The sequence below is a fragment of the Oryctolagus cuniculus genome, chromosome 3 (assembly GCF_964237555.1).
Source record: "Oryctolagus cuniculus chromosome 3, mOryCun1.1, whole genome shotgun sequence".
NCBI classification, from domain to species: domain Eukaryota; kingdom Metazoa; phylum Chordata; class Mammalia; order Lagomorpha; family Leporidae; genus Oryctolagus; species Oryctolagus cuniculus.
The window spans coordinates 23,013,951-23,034,683 of record NC_091434.1 but is presented as its reverse complement, the minus strand read 5'-3'; the positions used below and the strand labels follow the sequence as shown (position 1 = coordinate 23,034,683).

The 20,733-nt window shown below is 49.1% G+C and overlaps 1 protein-coding gene across 1 annotated transcript in view; it reads right to left on the bottom strand.

Moving 5' to 3' along the window:
• Window positions 1-1,691: 1,691 nt before the first annotated feature.
• MARCHF4 (membrane associated ring-CH-type finger 4) overlaps window positions 1,692-20,733 on the bottom strand; it is a 114,587-nt gene continuing 95,545 nt past the window's right edge. Inside the window, exon 4 of the mRNA XM_051848211.2 lies at window positions 1,692-3,461. Coding sequence (XP_051704171.1) covers window positions 3,094-3,461 — 368 coding nt within the window. The 3' untranslated portion in view covers window positions 1,692-3,093. The remainder of the gene's footprint in view (window positions 3,462-20,733) is intronic.

Here is a 20,733-nt window from a genome sequence, read left to right as displayed (position 1 = left end):
GGACCCGGATTCGGTTTGCCTGATTGGTAGGCTTGTAAGCACCTGCAGGCAACTCTAGCAAGCAGAGCAGAGTGTGCGCCGTGGGGCACCGAAGACAGGCGCATATCAACGCCAAAGAATAAAAAGAAAGGGGGAACTGTGGGGAGCAACTGAGACTAGACTAAATTACTGGAACTAGGACTTATTCTATGCATCTGCTCTCCCACAATATGGCGCTGGGGAGGAGCAAACAACTACGCAGCTGCCTCTCGCCAATTTGACTGATAAGCTGCAGGAGCTGATCCTGCTCCCGATTGGAGGAGAGCAGCGTGCTCGGCGTGTGGGTAGCAGAGTTGGGATTGGTGGAAGAGGACTATAAAGGAGGAGAGAGACAACATGCACCAGGAACATTTGAAGGAACATCTGAAGGAACACCTGAGCAGCCCCCGAGAGAGCCGGCCGGCAGTGTGCCGCTCCTCCGCAGAAGCGGGGAAAGTGGCAGGGGGAACCGCCCCTCCACGGAGGTGGAGGGGCCGGCAGCCAACCCGGGAAGGACCAGCAGCAAACCCGGGAAGAGCCGAGCAGACAAAAGAACAGCGCAGGGTCCAGTGTCGTTCCTCCGCGAATGGGGGAGCGACAGCCTAGTAGAAACAGCCCCTCTCCTGCCCCTTTCCATTTGTTTCCTGAGGGTTCTGATTCTCCTGTGGAAGATCAAAGGGATGCTTGGTCAATAAGCCTCAACTTAGTGCCAGTTTCTAGGGAATGCATCTGTCAATCACCCTCTCTGTTTAGGTCTTTCTGTACGTGAAGCCATGTCTGAAATGTATGCACAGGGCTGTGCAACATAACCCTTTGCCTGCTCAGGGTTGGTCCCAAATCCAGCACTTGCAGTCATGCCTCCTGCTTATGGGCATTCTCCTCTTAAAAATGCAGATTCCCCAGGAGAGGGAATGCTATGAGCTTACTTGCTTTCAGTTAGTGACAGTAAGTTTGCCAGGCTCTCTCACGAGAAAGGTTTTGGATGAGAAATGCTGAGCTTCCATTATTGCATCTCTCCTAACCCTCTGGACTGTGGGCTTCATCAGGGAGGAAGCTTCCTAAGCTTGGTCATATCCCACTGCGGACACTGCATGGCCAACTGCTGCCACCAGGAAGGAGGGTCCAGGCAAGCTGAAAGGAGGAAACATTATGAAGGCTGCCACTTGATCTGCCCAAGCCCTCTCCGGGCTCTGACTTGGGTGCTGCCCTCAGATTATCAAAGGGAAACTTTCAGAGGAAAGAGGTCCTTGGCTCTCCCAGCTTCTGTGAAATGGCCCAGTCGGGTGGAGCTCCCCAGTCCTCCTCCCAGCACGAAGGGTCTCAGCCTCTAGGATGGCCGAGCAGATCCCTTCGGAGAGTTTGGTAGCTGTTTCTCTTTTTGACTTGAAACAATCCATCTGCTAGGAAGCCAGCAGTCCTGGGGCTTCATTGCAGGTTCATTCACATACACACACACACACACACACACACATGCATGGACACATGCACACACATGCATGCACACACATTGAAGGGAACATGCCTGCCTGCCCTGCCACACCTGCACTCTCCACAGAGAAATGAAAACACCCTTGATTTCCAGCTATGGAGGAAACTCTAGGCATAGAGCAGAGAGAACAGAGAAAGAAGGCAGGTTACATCTGAGAGCAAGAATGGGAAAGAGGAAGCAAAAACTCACATATGGAAAGAGACACGTGGTAGGGAAAGAAAGTTTATTTTCAAGCTTTTAAGAGAATATTACAAACAACAGAGAGTTTTAAAAAACCCTAAAAACTAGTTTAAAAAAGTACGTGACAGTGTCCCTTTAATACCCACAGACAACGCAGCCATTGTGCAATGACAACAAGAAACTCCACAGGGGACCACCCAGTGGCCTTCCCTGGCAGGATCCTGGGAATAAGCAGGTGGGCTCCAGGCACAGTGCTCCCTGCCAGGACCCCCTGGCCTGCCTGACTGCGGAGGACCAGCGAGCACGGAGCACCGAGTGCTGGCCTCTTTGGGGAGGGTCCCAAGCAGCAAGGAATACTTAGATCGGTTTCCACTCTAATCCTTGGGGCACACTCAACTTCCCATGCACAGCTGCAGCCTTCCTGCAGACCCCAAGGTGGGAGGTGCCCTGCGAGGGGGCCTGGGTCTGTGCACCTGCCAAGGCAGGAGGAGAAGTGGCACTGAGCCTGTCTTGGCTTGGGTAGTTGAGGAAGTTGCCCCTAGAGTGGCAGCTTCAAAGGCTGAAGCCACAGCAGCAGAACTGTGCTTGAGATGCCCACCAGCAATCTATACTTTTCTCTCCTAGTGTGTGTATGTGTGTGTGTCTATTTCCTGTAAACATCGTTGAGCCAAATCACCATAAAATAAAGTCACAAGGGCACAGAAAGACACTCATCTCCAAACCTAAGCCCTCTTTGAGCCCACCTAGCATTGGAAGATGCCTGCCTCTGGGCGCTCACACCAAAACCCCCCTCCCAGCACTCTCCACCCCAGAGTCCCTAAAGCCATGTGAGCCAATGAATGCGGCTCATCAGGTGAGCCCGGAGACCCCACAGGCTGTGTCCTCCCTACCAGCCCACACCGGTCCCTCACCCACCCCCCACTGCCCGGAGAGAAACAAAAAGAAATTCAAGGTTGGAACGGCAGCTACAAACGCTCTCCGCTCAGCTCCCTTTGCTTTCTGTCTGCACCCACAGTGCACCCCTGGGCACCACCACCACCTGCCTCCCCCTGCTTTGCCCTCCGCAGCCTCTCCTCCTCCAGGGGTCTTGCCTGCGCGTGCATCTGGGTGGCTTCCTTTTGTTGAGTTAGGCTCCACCTGTATTGCACTTCGTTGCTGAGTTTGTCGGTTTTTGTTGCCGTTCAGTTGGAGAACGGGGTCGACTAATCGGAAAGCCCGATACCGCTCCTGGTGCCACCCTCCCTCCAGCTCCACCCCACCCCAGGGCACCCTCAAGGCCTGCCACCCTCTGCCCGCTCTCTGCGCTGGGCCCTGGGGTCCCGATATGCCTCCCTCGTGCCGCCCTCTGGCCCCTTTGCGGCCCCGCGCAAGCGCGCACGGTCACACTCCTTCGCCGGTCTCTCCTTTCACACCGTCGTGACTCTCATGACGAGCTCTCGGCTGCCGCCCTGCGGGCTCCGCTGCTCATGAGGTCTCAAGTGACTCAGGATGTGCAGGATGGTGTAAGCACAGTGGTGGTGGGACAGAGGGCCTGAGGGGTGGCTGGCAGGCCGGGCAGGGCCTTCCTCGGGGGCAGGCGTGCCTGCAGTCTCCTCCTCTGTGGCAGGGATGTTGGCCTGGGTGGATGAGGAGGTCCGTGGGTTTGTCCTGCCTCCTGCCTTTTGGTCCTCCAGGTCTTTCGTCTTGTCGTAGTTCAGCACTTTCCACTGCTGGTTGACGGCTTGCCACCGTTTAAAGATGCGGTACACGGAGGGCCCCTCATGGATGATGAGACCTGAGGCAGCAGGGAGAGGAGAGAGACAAAGGCCAAGTCATTCAGAGAAAGCAAAGCTGCTGCTGGGAAAAACGTGGTCTCCCTTCATTGACAGATACAGCTGGGGCAAGCTCAGGCTCCATTGGTCTGATTTGTGCTTTAAAATCTACCTTCCGGGGCTGGTGCTGTGGCATAGTAGGCTAAGCCTCTGCCTGTGGCACCAGCATCCCATACTGGTGCTGGTTCGTGTCCTGGCTGCTTCACTTCCCATTCAGCTCTCTGCTGATGACCTAGGAAGGCAGTGGAAGATGGCCCAAGTGCTTGGGTCCCTGCACCCATGTGGGAGACCCAGAAGCAGCTCCTGGCTTTGGATCAGCACAGCTCCAGCCATTTCAGCCACTTAGGGAGTGAACCAGCAGATTGAAGACCTCTCTCTCTCTCTCTCTCTGTAACTCTGACTCTCAAATAAATAACTGAGTCTTTAAAAAAATCTACCTTCCAGCTATGAGTCATAGAGTTCCTAGCCCTAGGTTCCTCGATTGGCAAGTCTCTGGCAGGGAGGGGCTGCCACATTGAGCTCACAGGGTCATCTGGCACCTACATCCAAGGCCTTTGCCTCCTTCTACTCGTCCCCCAACCCTCCACCCCTCTTAACTTGACACAACCCAAATCATCCGTTGAGCCATAATATAAATATCCTTTTCTTCACTTTTTGCACATCCATGGCACTCAGTCCTTAGCAGCTACTGAACAAAGGGTGTGCTTTTCAGGGCACCACAGAAGAAACCGTGTAGTCGTTCCATATCTGCTGCTGAATCATCTCTGAAACTCCACCAGTTAACTATGCACAAACAGCTCCAGGACAGACTACATTGTTTCAGTTATATAGTCCAGAGGCAGTGGTCATCTAGAAATAGGCCACTCTAGGAAAACGGGAAATGAATATTAATTGCATGCCTACTGAGTACCAAGCGCTGGGGAAACCACAGTGGGTGAGAGAGGCAGAGTCCTGCTCTCAGACAGCTTGTGTTTGAGTGGAGAGACACAACAGACACATTAAAAAAATAGTAAAACCATTTGAAGAGTTGACAAATGCTACACACAAGAAGGATAAAAACAGAGTTAAATGTCCACTCCTTGCAGGCCTTGACAGTCCTGGGAAAGGGTGGAGGGAATGGCCTTTCTAAGGAGGCCATATTTGAGTTGAGACTTCAGTGATGATGAGGAGGGATTGCATACAATTCCAGAGACAGCACTTTAGTGGTAGGAACTGTGAGTGTCAGCAGGCGGGGTGGATGAACAAGGGTCAAAGAAAAAAAAAGGATTGGGGTGACTACTACACTATGGTGTGAGTGGGGACATAGACAGAGACAAGGTGGGCTGAAGCTAATCTATGATTGGACCTTGTAGGCCATGGCAACACATTTGTTTTTTATCCTGAGTATAATGGGGAAGCCACTGAAGGGTTCACTGGGGGCAGGATGCGATCTGACTTCACCTTCAGAAAATTCATGCTGGCACCCATGGGAACAACCCACCCAAGAGGAACAAGAGTCAGATTTGCACACCAAACAGGAAGTGGTATACTCATTTAGCTGGGAACTGCTGGCTGCCTAGGGTTGGGGGTGGGGGGTGATAGCAGTGGAGGCAGTGAGGCAGTGAGAAATTGTTGGCATCAGGATGTATGCTGGGGGTGGAGCTGACAGATGGAGGTGGAGCTGGCAGGTGAGGCATGAGTAAAGATGTTGCTGAAGCTTTTGACCTTCCCAGTTGGATGGGTAGGGGTGTCACGTGCTGAGCTGTGCAGGGCATCAGTGTCAGGAGTGTGGATTAGTGGGGATAGTGGCAGCAGAGAATGTATTAGTTTCCTGTGGCTGCTAAAACAAATGACCATGCATTTACTGGTTTCAAACAACATAGATGCATTCTCTTAAAATCCTGGAGAGGAAGCCTCACTGGGCTAAAGCAAAGGTGTTAACAGGTCTGGTTCTTCCTGGAGGCTAAGAGAATCAGTTCCCTTGCCTTTCTCAGATTCTAGAGGTTGCCTGCAGTTTTTTGTCTTTTCTTCTGTAACCACATTTCCTACTTCTCTTCCACCATCAAATCTTTCTTTGTTTCCCTATTATAAGAAAATTTGTGGTTACACTTAGGGCTCATTTGAATAACCCCAAACAACACCATTATTTCAAAATTATTAAATTAATCACATCTGCAAAGCTCCTTTTGACATATAAGGTAGCATTAATAGGTTCAAGAACTATGACCTGAATGTCTTTGGGGGCCATCATTCAGCGGACCACGTGACTGATAGCTATATTTTGGTCATGGCAAGTTTAAGATGTCTGAAATCCAACCAGAAGTGCCAGGTGGGCATTTGGGCCTATGAGTCTGAAGCATAGAGGTATAGAAGCCATAATATTGAGATGCTTTGAATTTGCTCCAAAATTAAAGCATTACCAAGGTGACAGCATGAAGAAGCGGATCTTTAGAAGGTGATTAGACCCTGAGGACTCCTCTCTCATGAATGGGTCAGGTGCCCTTGTATTTGGCCTTGAGAGAGAGAGTTGTTTCTCTCTTGCCCTTCTACCTTCTGCCTTGTGAAAGTCCTCACCAGAGGCTGGTGCTCTGATCATAGACTTCCCAATGTGTGAAATACATTTCTGATCTTTATAAAACCTTTATTCTCAGGTATTCTAGCAGCACAAAACAGACTAAGACAGGTGGAACTTGCAGCCTCGAGAATGGCTGCAATCTCCCGGGGAAGGAATAAAGGCCAATGATGGAGCCCTGGGCTACTGATGCTTACAGGTTCGGAGGAGGTTTTGGAGGGGGTACAGCCAGCCAAAAAGCAGCTCTGAAGAAGCAACCATTGGCGTAGAAGCAAGACCAGCAAGTGCAAGAGTTCTAGAAGTCTAGAGAAGGGTGCATTCCAAGAGAGTGTAATGATTCTTTTTTTTAGGTTTATTTTATTTACTTGAAAGGCAGAGTTACAGAGAGAGGTAGAGACAGAGAGAGAGGTCTTCCATCTGCTGGCTCATTCCCTAAATGGCTGCAACGGCCGGAGCTGTGCTGATCTGAAGCCAGGAGCCAGGAACTTCCTCTGGGTCTCCCACATGGGTGCAGGAGCCCAAACTTGGTCCATCTTCCACTGCTTTCCCAGGCCACAGCAGAAAGCTGGGTTGGAAGTAGAGCAACTGGGACTCAAACCTGCGCCATATGGGATGCCAGTGTTTCAGGCTAGGGCTTTAATCTGCTGTGCCACAGTGCTGGCCCCATAAAGATTCTTTTAAATGCCGTTAAGAAGTCAGCTCAAATAAAATGAGAAGTTTTTGGCTTGGTGAGCACAGACAGAGGAGGATGACAGAAGTAATAATGGGAAATCAGGTAGTTCTCACCCAAGTACATCTTTGCTTCTTATGAGGCCATCAGTTAAGGTTGGAGGGATAAGAAAGGAAGTGCTAAACATATATGGAAGTTGGGACTGGCCTCGTGGAATAATGGGTTATGCTGCAGCCTGCAGTACCTGCATCCCACATAGGCACTGGTTCAAGTTCTGGCTGCTCCACTTCTGATCCAATTCTCTGCTAATGCTCCTGGGAAGGCAGCAGAGGATGGCCCGGGTGCTTGGGCCTCTGTACCCAATGGGAGACCCAGATGAAGCTCCTAGCTCCTGGTTTTGGCCTGGCCCAGTCCTGGCCATTTTGGCCATTTGGGGATTGAACCAACATATGTAACATCTTTATCTCTCCCTTTCTCTATAGCTCTATCTTTCAATCAGATAAAATAAATCTTAAAAACAATTTATGGAAAAAGGAGGAAGTGGTAAATAATTATGTTGGAAAGTATAAGGTTGAATTTATAAGGGAGAAGTGGCAGAATTATCTGTGTTGAGTGTCCATTTGAGGTTTGTGGCCATAAATTTAAATCTTTCTCCACATCTTCAACTGCTTGCTCAGGTGCATGTGTGGAATAAGAAAAAAGTTGGGTTTTACTATTATAGAATTTTCATCAGGCAAGTGGACATGAGAGTTATATATGCTTGCAGGGGACCTCTCACCATGCTGGACAGGGGAGCCCAGGTTGGGAAGTCTACAGTCAGAAGTGAGAACACAAAGTGGATCGGGAATGACGAAAATGGAAAGTGATGGGGTCAATGCCTGGAGGTCTCTCTGAGGACAAGACCTGCTGGAGTCAGAGAACTACAGAGATTAGGGAGTGATGGTCACAGAGTGGGAAATCACAGAAACTATGTTTACTGGTGATAATGAGTCTATGGGGGTGACCGCCTGATTAGGGATCAGGATGGGCTTTAGAAAAAGATCTTTGGGGTAACAGGGAAGCCAGGGAGTAGGACAGATGATTGGCATCATCCATCCTTAGTGGCATCAAACTAAATGCTCCATTTTGATAACAAATGTGTTTGAATCTTCTTTCCTATCCTGAAATGAAATTCATAAGGTATTATGAGTTGCTATGTTTCTTTAAAAAAAAAAATAGAATGTCCTAATAGTTCATGTAAAAAGGTGGTGGATAATTTATAACAAGACAACATAAATTTCAGTATAAATGCAGAGGCACAACTGTATTAGAAAATAGAAAAATGCCAAAGATTTCCAAAATGCTCCCAAAGGGCTGGGCTCACTGATTTATGCAGATGTTGAGGAAAGGACTGATGGGAGGGAGCCCATGAGGCAGGTGCATCGAGGAGAGTGTAGGCTTCCCACAGCACCAGGAAGTGGAAAAGGCAGGACAGAAAGGTGGCATGCACTCGGAAGGGCAGAGCAGGAGAGGTGATTTGGAAGCGGTGGGGAGGGCAAGAAGTGCATGCTCCCACCCCAGGCCCCGTGTTTCATGACAGCCACGTTTCAATCAGAAGATGATGAAAGGAACAGAGATGAAGTTGCTCATGTTGGACTCTGAGGTCAGAGGGCATTGTGGGAAGACGGGATGAGCAAACCAGGAAGGGGATGATGGGTATTCAGGAGGCTGGGCCTGAAGAGGTGAGCCAGATGAAGGGGAGGTGAGGCTCCATGGGGCTTGTCTTGCAGCAATGGAAACTCCAGGGCTGGAGCCAGCTCTCGAGAGCCAACAGTGCTGAGTCACCTCAGCCCCCTCAACGTGCAGCTGAGAGCCCGGAGGAGCACCATGGAACCTCTCCAATCTCCATCCCGCAGTGCTTCTGGGAGACAAGAGCCGCCACCCACTGCCACTCTGCGTCTTCCCGCAGTTCCCGACATCACTCTTTGCTCAACAAGTCTTCAAAGGCTCTTTGAGAGACGGACTCAAGGTCCCCAGCCCTTTGTTTGGGTCACATTCTGAAAGAACTGATGAAAGGTATGGATCAACTCACCAAGAAATCACAACTGGTGTATGAATGGTCCTGATCGTGTTAGGGGGTCTGTAAATCTCCAGAAGCCCACCTGTGGACCTCTCGATTTAGTCTGGCAGAGTCTGGACGAGGAGACCTCCTCTCTATCTCACCCTCTCCCAAGTGTGTCAACTCACATCACTTCCATCTGCTTAGTACCTTTTGAATATGTACATAAGTGCCCATGGCCCTGGAGCTGTTCTTCCAGCTCACAAGCTCTGTTCAAACACTTTGGCATGCTTTTCCCTAGATTGTGAGCCCCTTGAGGGTAGGGCCAGGCCTGGTTGAGTCGTGGGCAGCTATCATGGCTCTGGGAGCCTAATAGAGCCCTGGTGATAACAGAAAAGACAGGGGCCTAGACCAGGAGACATAGCCTCTTTTGAAGCCCCAAATGAGCTCCTTCTGACAAGAGCCACACATTGGATTCTTAATTAGTTCTTGATCAGACACAATTTCCCTCTGACTGAAGAGGGTGGCTTGAATTTTTGGTCTGAATGCTACCTTCTAATTATCTAACTGTCCAGTGTTCAGGAAGTAATTAAACTATTTTTAATGGCTAGGTGGCTGAACAGGAGGAAGGTGTACCTGTTTTTCTAGATAGGCTTGTTTGGCCAAAGTTGGAAAAGCATACACTACTTCATTCACATCTGCTCCCCTCAGCCCGCCCTCTGCTTCCTGTTGGACAAATTACTTAGTGATTTCTTGGGTGGCAAAAATCACAAGAAAATGGTGGAAGATGGGTGGGGCCCACCCAGTGGGGCAGGTGACCTGGACAAGATTGAAGAGTTGGGAGAGAAGGAAGCAGATAGAAATGGCAATGGATAGAGGCTGAGCATTGGATTAGGAAGAGCGAAGGCTATGGTGAAAGGAGCAGAGAAGTATCAGAAGAAAGTGGTAAAACCAGAAATTTAGTAAGTTTTGATTGAGTACTTTTCTGGAGTTTTCTACTTTAACAATCATCTGATAACCATCTACAATGTGGCCAACCCTGGGCTGTGTCTGTGGGAAATTCAGTTCTAGAAAAATTGTTGCCTTTGTAATGTCTCCCCAACTTTTGGGGCTTATCACTCTCATGTAGCTGCATACTCCACAGGTTATCAGAGACCTTCATTTGTCATCATCTCTCTCCCCCTGCCTCCAGCTGAAAGAGCCTTTAGCTTAGTCCTCAAGGATGGGAGTGGGAGGTCCTATGCCTGCCTGGTACCACCACCACCCCTTACACATCATGACAGCAATGCTGTATTCTTCCTGACTTGACACCCCAATTCCTACAGCCTTTTGGCCATGGACTCTTGCTTCCAGAGCAGTGAGATACAATCTAATTCAGTTTGTCTTTCCTAAGTAGTTACTAGTGGCTTCTGTGAGCACCTGTGATGGAACAGAGCACTGGTTCCCATCACATACAGAACAGGTCAAGACTGAGGAGTCTGGAGAGAAGCTGCTGCTCCTGTACCCGGACTGCTCCTGCCCACCCATCCCTTCTCCTGTGGGCCTCCTGGTTACTGACAGCTCTAGCGCAGTGGCTTCCAAACTTTAGAAGGCATCAGAGTCATTGAAGAGCTTAGCAAAACCCAGAATCCTAGGCCTCAGCCCTTGAGATCCTGACTAAGTGGATCTGAGATATGGCCTAAGAATCTGCACATCCAAGGACCCTCAAGCAATGATGATGTTGCCTGCAGGTGGACTGCGTTCTTACAGCCTTACCTAGAATGCAGTCCTTGCAGAAGTCTGAGTGCATCCTCTCCAAAACCTGTGTCTGATTTGGGACATGCTCAATCTGACTTGCCCCAAAGGGTAGAGTTAGAAACGTGCCAGGAATTCCAATTCAATCCCATCAAGGTGGCATGTACCAATGTCATCTCACTAATCAAAGTGATCAGTTTCAGTTCACAATTGATCATAATGATAGGTCTAAGAATCAAAGGGATCACATAAACAAGACTAGTGTCTGCTAGTATTAACTGATAGAATTAAAAAGGAGAGAACGATCCAACATGGGAAGTGGGATACACAGCAGGCTCATAGAATGTCAGATGTCCTAAATAGCACTCTGGCCTCAGAATCAGCCCTTAAGGCATTCAGATCTGGCTGAAGAGCCCATGAGAGTATTTTAGGCATGGAAAGCCAAGACACTCTGGAAAACAACAACAACAAAACCTAAAAGATCTCTGCGAGTGAGATCCCAGTGGAAAGAACAGGCCATCAAAGAAGGAGGTTCCTTTCTCTGAAGGGAGCAGAGAACTTCCACTTTGACTATGACCTTGTCTAAATAAGATCAGAGTCGGCTAACTCAAAAGGCCTCCAAAGCCTTGGCAACTCATGACAAGAGCCTTGGGTGATTACTGATGCCATAAACAAGAGTGTCAATTTGTTAAATCAACAACAGGAGTCACTGTGCTCTTACTCCCCATGTAGAATCTCTGTCCTTAATGTGTTGTACAATGTGAATTAATGCTATAACTAGTACTCAAACAGTACTTTACACTTTGTGTTTCTGTGTGGGTGCAACCTGTTGAAATCTTTACTTAATATATACTGAATTGATCTTCTGTATAATATAAAGATATTTGAAAATGAATCTTAATGTGAATGGAATGGGGGAGGGAGCGGGAGATGGGAGGGTTGTGGATGGGAGGGAAGTTATGGGGGAGGGGAAGCCACTGTAATCCATAAGCTGTACTTTGGAAATTTATAGTTATTGAATAAAAGTTAAAAAAAAAAAGAACAAGAAAAACCTGTGTCTGAGCACAGTCTCTATTGTGTTGATACAAGAGGTGGGGTCTACTGGGGGGGCATCCTTGTGAATGGATGAGTGCCCATCCAGGAAGGAATGGATGTAACCAGCTTGGGCTCTGCCACTCTTCCACCATGTGGGGACCCAGCATTTGCCCCCTCCTGTGTCCGTCTCACCATGTAGGATACCCAGGTGGTGCCACCTATGAGGACCAGCGCCTCACTGAACACAGAACCTGCTGGTGCCTGAACCTGGGCTTCCCAGCCTCCAACACTGTAAGTTCTTTATAAACCACCTAGTCTTGGGGGTTTTGTGACAGCATCACAAAGCAGACTCAAACAGGCTTTCTTCTGCCCATTGCCTGATTTTTAAAAAGAGCAATGAGGAACTTTGAAAAAGACCCTCCTTCCATAGGTGCCAGACACCAAAGGTAACTGAATAAACAGGTATTTCTAGATCCTGACACCTCTGGGCACTAGCCCAGAGTTCACTCACCTATAAGCCTGTATGGAGCCTGGGAATACTGGCACATACAGGTCTGTGGCTTTAGGGAAACAACTTCTCTTTCTGAGCCCCAGTTTTCTCATCATTAAATTGAGCCTGATGCTCCCTTCCTCCTGGGGTGGCTGTGAGATGAGATGAGGTGATGAGTCCTGGCATTGTGCCTGGCACACACCTGACACTCTGTGTTGCATGATGTGGATGGCTGTGGGGAAGGCTGCAGGACACAGAGAACTCCACTCATATTCCTTCTTCATTGCCAACTCTGTCCCCAACACAAGCCCTTGTCTTCTATGTAACTGTTTTCCTTCCCGATCCTCAGGCTGAGTCATCATTGATAGATGAGTCACATGCTGGAGCTAAAAAGTGCTCTAGAGGCCAGCTGAGGCCACAGATCTGGAAACAACCCCCACCCCCCACACACACACACGGCTCCTCTTCCACCACTGAAAGTCTCAGGGTTTTGTCCATTGAGGAACGACTGTGACCCACCTCGCCACACCCTGCTCTGTACCATTCAACACTTCAAAGACCCAGTCTGCTCAGAACTTGCACAAAAAAACACAGCCAGCAAGTATGGGAAAGAAAGAAGTGTAATCAGCTATTTTGAGCAGACTTAGGGGACTGCTACTGTCAGAAGCCAGATTGGCAATGCACTACTTGCCCAATATCTTCCAAGGGCTCATCTTCATGCTTCTCATAGGTACAGCTGGGCAGTGTTTATAGAGATGTCCTCCGGGAGGTGCTGAGATGTGGACCCAGGGGTCCTCTGTGGGCAGGCTCACCCTGGCTTGAATGATTTGGGCAATGAAGGCTCAAGGACAAAAGACACAGGAAACATTTGATGAGAGGTGAATGCAAAGCCACCTTCCCTTCTGTTTTCAGTGCCCAGGGATAGGGCAGACCTTGGCGGTGACTGCTGCTGTCAGAGCATTCTCCCTAGCAGGGCCCCTGCTGGGCCGGTTGATCTCCGCAGAGCTGTGTAGAGTGTTTCTCCACACATCTGAGTCAGAGCCATCCCAGACACTCTGCTTACCCAGGTCAGTCTGGAGCTCCGTGAGAGGCCCTCCCCTAGGAAACCATTAAGAGCCAGAGATGCTTTGAAATGGGGTGAGCTTAACTCAGTAAGAATAGTTACTAGGAGAGGGAAATTATGGAGCCCCAAGTATGCACTGAGGTAGTTGAGGGGTCCATTCCTGGAAGTGTGCCTGTGACTTTATACCTCTAGAGACTGTGGACTTTTTTCCTGTGGGCATTTCTATGTCAGGCATAGATTGCTCATCATCTGGATGGATATGGATGGAACTGGAGTTATCATCCTCAGCCGCTCTGTGTGGCATCTGTATTTGCAGGTGATGATTTACGTCATAGTGATGAGGGTGGTGATAGTAAGTATTTATTGAATGCTTGCTAAGCTCTACCACTCTCTCTCTCTCTCTCTTTTTTTTTTTTTGGACAGGCAGAGTGGACAGTGAGAGAGAGAGAGAGAGAGAGAGAGAGAAAGGACTTCCTTTGCCTTTGGTTCACCCTCCAATGGCCGCTGCGGCCAGTGCGCTGCGGCCGGCGCACCTCGCTGATCTGATGGCAGGAGCCAGGTGCTTTTCCTGGTCTTCCATGGGGTGCAGGGCCCAAGTACTTGGGCCATCCTCCACTGCACTCCCTGGCCACAGCAGAGAGCTGGCCTGGAAGAGGGGCAACCGGGACAGAATCCGGCGCCCCGCCCAGGACTAGAACCCCGTGTGCCGGCACTGCAAGGCGGAGGATTAGCCTGGTGAGCCGCGGCGCCGGCCTCTACCACTCTTAAAGGACCTTGCAAAAAAAGGATGCTTCTCACAGAAACTCTGTGACCTCAGCAATATTGTCTCCACTTTACAGAAGAGGAAGCTGAGCGCAGAGAGGCTGATTGTCTCACCCAAGGACACACAGCTTGTCCAGGTTCATCTAAAACAGAATAGGGTCACATGTCTGGAATCACTTCTTCCTCCATGATGAGGGTCATGTGCTCCTCTCCAACAATAAGCAGCCACAGGGATCATTTAAAAAAAAAAAGTAAGGGTGGGCATTTGGTATAGTGCTGAGAGAGCAGTTAGGACACCCATATGCCATACCCGAACGCCCAGGTTCCAGTTATAGCTCCGTCCTAATTCCGGCTTCCAGTTAACGCAGACCTTGGGAGGCAGCAGGCTATGGTTCCAGTAGTTAGGTCCCTGTCACTGATGTGGGAAACCTGGAGCCAGACATGTGGAGTCAACCAGTGGATTCTCTCTTTCTCTCCATTTCTGTTTTTCTGCCTCTCAAATTCATTCATTAATTAAAAGTTGTACATGCATAATTTCCATAGGAATTCATAATAAGATGTGTTTTGCAATATGTGTTTTAATAGATGTTACATTGTTCTAACAGAGTGGTTAAAGATACAGCCTTTGGAATCAGATGAAATTGTATTTTAGTTGTAAGACTTGGGTGATTAACATCTCATCCTCAGTTTTTATATCATCTCATCCTCAGTTTTTATATCAGAGAAGTGGGTGTTATAATAGACAGTACATCATAGGGAGTAAATAAGATAATGCGCTTACAGCACATAACCCACTTTTCATGGCATTTGGCACATAATGAATAACAAATGTTAGTTATTTTATCAACAGTGTCATCATTGTTATTGAATAAGTATTAAGGTACTTCATTTTATATAAATAATAAATAAATAAACATAAGCAGCTATGCATGGTGGACTCAGGGAGTGCTGCTGGCAGGTGCTAGACTGGTAAAGTCACCCCCCACCTACTGTCCTGCAAGGAAAAGCTTTGTGCTTCTCACAGGAGTGGCCAGGCTGTGTTATCATGCAAGTAATGATAAAGTTACACAAGCAATGTGGGCAGACATGCCAGGACTTCTACATAAAGGAAGATTTTTGTCTTTTAAAATCTCTAGGACTTTACAAAGTTACCCTTAGGAACCAGGCTCCTATTGGACTATCCTAGCTCATAAGATTTCTAGAAACTTCCTGATGGGCTAACCTTCTGCGATGGAGACTGCTCAGAGTCCACTGAAGGTTCACACTCCTTTTCCTTAGCTAGAGCTGTCACTGTGGGCAGAATTCTATCCTTCAGATATTTGTACCCGCATGGAGCCAGGTGACATGTTCAGAATGTGAAAGGGGGTGGGCGCCGTGGCTCACTAGGCTAATCCTCCGCCTTGCAGTGCCGGCACACCCGATTCTAGTCCCAGCACGGTGCGCCGGCCGCAGCGTGCCAGCCGCGGCGGCCATTGGAGGGTGAACCAACGGCAAAGGAAGACCTTTCTCTCTGTCTCTCTCTCTCACTGTCCACTCTGCCTGTCAAAAAATAAAATAATAATAATAATAATAATAATAAAAGAATGTGAAAGGGAATCAGGCCAGGGATTAAGAACTAGGTATTGAAAGAAAAGTCGTGTGAGTGTGGCAATGCCTTATTTCAGCTCTCCCTTATTTCTCCTGGCAGGAGGGCAAAAGACTTAAAGGCCCCATGGGAGTGTGGAGCTTGGGTCCCTGATCCCTGCATGGAGGAGAATGTCCCACAGCCCAGAAACTCCTATTATGCTAAACCACTAACATCTGTTGAAGTTACCACACTAACCATGCCCACAGTACTCAGGGGCCACAAGAGAAGAGCAACGTGTGGCTTAATGGTATGTTTCAGTTTCCCCCAAAGTGTATTGGCTGGCTCAAGCATTCACCTTGGTGATCATCTGGGGGCTTTTTCTAACAACAAACCCCACCATCGTCAGACAGATATGCCCCTCCTGCATCTGTTCTGCACCCACAATGGTTCCTACGAGGGGTTCGGAAAATCTTTTGAGCCTCATCACTACAACGAAATAGGTGAAGCACCTCCCAAGGGCTTCCTTGGAGGGGACAGAGCTTGCTTGGTGTACCAGCTTCTCAACCAGGCACCTCCTTCCTCCAAGCATTCCACCATGCAGCAGTGGAGAGAGGGGCCTCCCTTAGGGAGCCCCAGGTGGGTGAGCTGTGAGCTAACAGTGAATCTGGAACACCAGAAGAGCCACGTGCAGCTGCCAGAACACAGGCTGAGCATCACGGTGCCCTGCTAGGTGGGTGATGCTTCCCCAGGGGGCTGGCTGGCCCTGCCTGACATTGACAGGGATCCCACACAGCTACACCGGTCAGCCTCTGAGAGCTCCCAGAGTTCCTCACAATGGAAGTACCTTCAGAATCTGGGCATGGCACACCTGCAAGGTGGGGATTGGGCTCAATGCTCTCATTTTGCAGAGGAGACTAGTTGTAGAGAGAGGACATGATCGCTCAAAGGTCACAGGGATGAGACCCAGATCCTCCCATTCCTGTCTCTTCTGCTGCACCCCGCTGCATATCTTCGAAGAAATGTTTGTGGTATAAGTGTTTTTTAGTTAATGAGAATTTAAATTAGGATTGGAACAAAGAATGTTTTTGCAATCCTAGTGCTCCCACTCCCTGCCCATTTGCCCTGCAGAGAGACTTAAATCCCTTTATCTCAGAGGGCAAGGGCCAGACATCTGTACATCACTGGAATTACCTCTGGGAACCACACACAACAAATAAGTACCACAGCCCACTGCTTTAAAGCTTTGCAAACAATCTCAGAAACTCTCTTCGCCTGCTTCCCCTGACCCTCTGCCACACAAGTAATAAACAGGATGAGGGGAAGGTCCTGATTTTTGCAGAGTTGACTTTTTCATGGCCAATCTCTTAGATCTGTGAAGTGAAAAAAAAAAAAAGGGGTTTTTTTTGTGCCAAAGCCCTTAATTAATTTGCTCTTGTTAAATCCTAATAACTTGACCCACTGGAGCAGAGAATGCCCCATTTGTTTGCTGGGAGGCCCTGTCAGCTTCCCTGCTGCAGCGGGCAGCGTCATTAGAGAAGACAGAGGAGGAGGCAGGTGGCGCAAGGCCATGGGATGTAATCACATCTTCTCAGTGAGGGGACACAAGGGAGAGGGAACTGAGAACCTTCACGAAAAGGCTGCACTCCTGGTAAGAGCAGAGCCTGCGTCACGTGAGCACTCAAGGTCAGGTGCTCTGTCTAGGCTGTGACTGGACTTTGAGTTTCAGCAAAGCTCTACAGAGTGCCCACTAGGAAGGGAATGCACCCCGATCAAGGGACATTTCTGAGTGCTTCTTCTGTTACAGTCCTCTGCACAACCCACTGAGGATGGTATTATTATCCCATTTCACAGACAAGGAAAAGGCAACAGAGAGGTGGTGCAAATCTCTCAAGGTCACAAGGTAAGCAGGCACCTGAGCTCCGGGCCATTCCATGGCAGCCCCCGTACCCCCCCCCCCCGGAAGCTCACTACTGTGGGTTTGGGGACTGAGTCCCTCCTCTTTTTTCTCATTCTCTGTGTCTACCCATCCCTTAGCCATTTAATGCATACCAGCTCTGTCCTTAGCAACCTGTTCTCTGAGCCTTCCTCCCACATCATCTCAACAAAACACACAGCTCTCAGCACCCTTGTTGATGACCTCCAAGCTGTCTTCACATCTTCTTATCCAGCTGCCTGCAGAAATCTGGACATGCACTAGGGTCTTAACTGTCTGTATCACCACTACCTCCTCTCCTCCCATCAGCCACCAAGCCGTGTCAGAACTACCCCGATGCCCTTGCACCTTCCTCTGCCTTACACGAGGGAATCACCTGTGTGCCATAAAAGCCCCTTCCCTTTTTCTGTCCTGACAGAGACCCTTCCCTTCCCTTCTTCTCCTCTCTGCAGCCCATCCTGTCTTCTGAGAGTCCTGTTTCTCTTCCACTGAAAACTCTTGGCTTAGGAGCTGCCTCTTGCTTCTCTACCTGGATTTTAGGCGTAAGATGGTTCTTGGTACCTTTGCCAAGGACTTACCCTTGGCTCCCCTCTGCCCACCCCATTGTCCACCCATTCTCCTGCTCAGCTAAGGCACCCAGCCCCCAGAGCCTCGGGGGCTCTTTCAAAGGGGCTCAGACAGTCCTGGCAAGTCCACCTCCTTAGTGCATCTCAAGATCACAATCTCCTTCCACATCTTCCCCCACTGCCACTGTGTTGTACCTCTCTGCTTCTTGCTTAGACTATTACATCTATTTTCCAGTTAGTCTCCCTCTACCTCATCTGTCCATCTCTGATCCATTCTCTCTACAATTGCCAGAGTTGCTAGCTTAAAACACACATAGAATCAAACCATTTTTACCGTTTAAAATGTTACAACACAGGACTGGTGCTGTGGCATAGAGGGTTAGGCTTGCATGCCTGCATCCCATATAGGTGTTGGTTGGCGTCCTGGCTGCTTTTCTTTCGATTCAGCTCCCTGCTAAATGCACCTAAGGCAGAGAAAGATGGCCCAAGTGCTTGGGCCCCTGCACCCACATGGGAAACCCAGAAGAAGCGCCTGGCTCTTAGCTTCAGACTGGCCCAACTCTGGCCATTGCAGCCAACTGGGGAGTGACCCAGCAGATGAAGACCTCACTCTCTGTTTCTCCCTCTATCTCATTAATTCTGCCTTTCAAATAAATAAAATAAATCTTTTAAAGAAAATTGTTACAAAGCTACCCTCTCCCCAACAGGGTGAAGTCTGAGTTCTTAGCACAGGACTCAGGACCCTGTGGGATTTGGCCCCTGCCAACCTCCCAGTGCCATCACCCATCACCCATCACCCACCTGTTTGGACTGAGCCATACAAACCTGTCCAAAGCTTTCCAAGCACATCCTGTTCACTCTACCTCTGGGTCTCCACACAGCAAGTGCCTCTGCCTGCAATGCTCTCCCCCGACCTTCCAGACAAGCTATGATTTATCTCTTCATAAATCTCCTGCAGCAAGACCACCTGACTGTCCCCACCCCCAGCCAGAGCTAACTGCAGTATGCAGACTCCCACTGTGTTGTGACCTGTGTAGACTGCCAGCTATTCTGCTAATGACTGAATGACTGAATGAGTGGACATGCCCATCCAGAGCTTTCTCACCCAGGTTCTTCTCTCCTGGGCTCACTCATCCTGGTGCCAGACAGCAGCCAGCTTCTGTCACGTGGGATTTAGTGATGACCTCATCTGCAAGCCCCATGACACGCAAGATCCCTGAGAGTAGGTGACTCTCTTATTTGTGTCTATCCAGTGCCCTCTCAAAAGCTATTTTTGAATGAGTGAAAGGATTACCCAAATTCATGTCAACTAGCAGAGTCAGCTTCTCCACCTCAAGTGCCTTCCACGGTTGTTCAGATTTCATCCTGATTTCTCAAGCCTCTTTCTTGGGATCAGAACAGCATTGATCCAAAAGGAGATACAACAATCGCTAATGCCCAAAACCCTGAACACAAGACAGGAGCAGCTGGGCGTCACTGGGGGTCAGGGTACGACTGTGTTAATTTCCTCCCAGCCTGCCTCTCCATACAAGCTCTGCATTTGCAATTTCCTGGAGCTATCAGAGATGAAATAGGCAGTAGATAGTGCCCTGGGATTGGAGCCAGAGTTTCTTGGTCCAATCAATGCTCCACCACTTGCTTAGCTGTGTGACCTGGAGCACAGTTGCTTTAAGTCTCTCCTCACCTGTTAACTCTGGGTTGTAATAGTCATGCTGTTGTACCCGTAATCAGTTCATCCATCCTGGAAGGGGTTTGGTGGTTTCTTCTGTTCACAGCAGCTTACGTGTGCCTTCCACGGTGGTGTGCACTAGCCTAGGAAGCTAGGACTCTACTCCAAGAGATGCTTTGTCTGGAGGGGCAGCTGGTATCAATCACTAAGTCCCTCTGATATGACCAAGTTCAGAGCTGTGTTCTCAACCCCGGAGCTGGGCTGTATCAAACAGGGAACTTGGACCTTCCTGGTAATCTTGGAGGCAAAATCCACTGGTGAGCACCGTGGGCCATTCTCTAAGAGAATAATCACTCTGGAGTCTTCCCACTGACTACTGATTTTTTTCTTTTTACCAGAAGCTAGCTGCATGGATACTGCCATGGGTGGGCTGACACAGCTTCACAAGCAGCCAGCAGCCCATGTCCCCCCCTTCTTGGCTTCATGGTGGGGAACATCTGCTAGGCTGCTGTTGGCTCAGATGGTTTTGCTTAGAGCCCCAGGTATATGTGCATAGTAAGGATTCCTCAAAACCATCCACTTCATGTTTACTCGTGTTCTTTACCACCCATGGTCATTTCATTGTCTTTGAGAGAATGCACAAATTGTTCTTGATATCTGAAAAGCACACAACATCCAGAGACGCATAGCAGCTGAGTGTTTTCATGTTTTCCACCTCTGCCGTTTGAGCTGACAAGATGGGGTTAGATTCATTTTCCTTTATCCTGATGACAATGTTCTTACCCAGGTGCTGATTTCCTCTATCCCTTCAAGGAGCTTGTGCCTGTGGATATGAATTCTTTTTTAATTTTTTCTCTTTATTTATTTGAAAGGCAGAGTTACAGAGAGAGGGAGACACAGACAGGGAGAGATCTTCCATCCGCTGGTTCACTCCCCAAATGGCCTCAACAGCCGGGGCTGGGCCAGGCCGAAACCAGAAGCCAGGAGCCAGGCGCTTCTTCTGGGTCTCCCACATGGGTGCAGGGGTCTGAGCACTTGGGTCATCTCCCACTGCTTTTTTTTAGCAGGGAACTGGATCAAAAGTAGAGCAGCTGAGACTCTAACCAGTGCCTATATGGGATGCCAGCGTTGCAGAAGGTAGCTTAATCCATTACGCC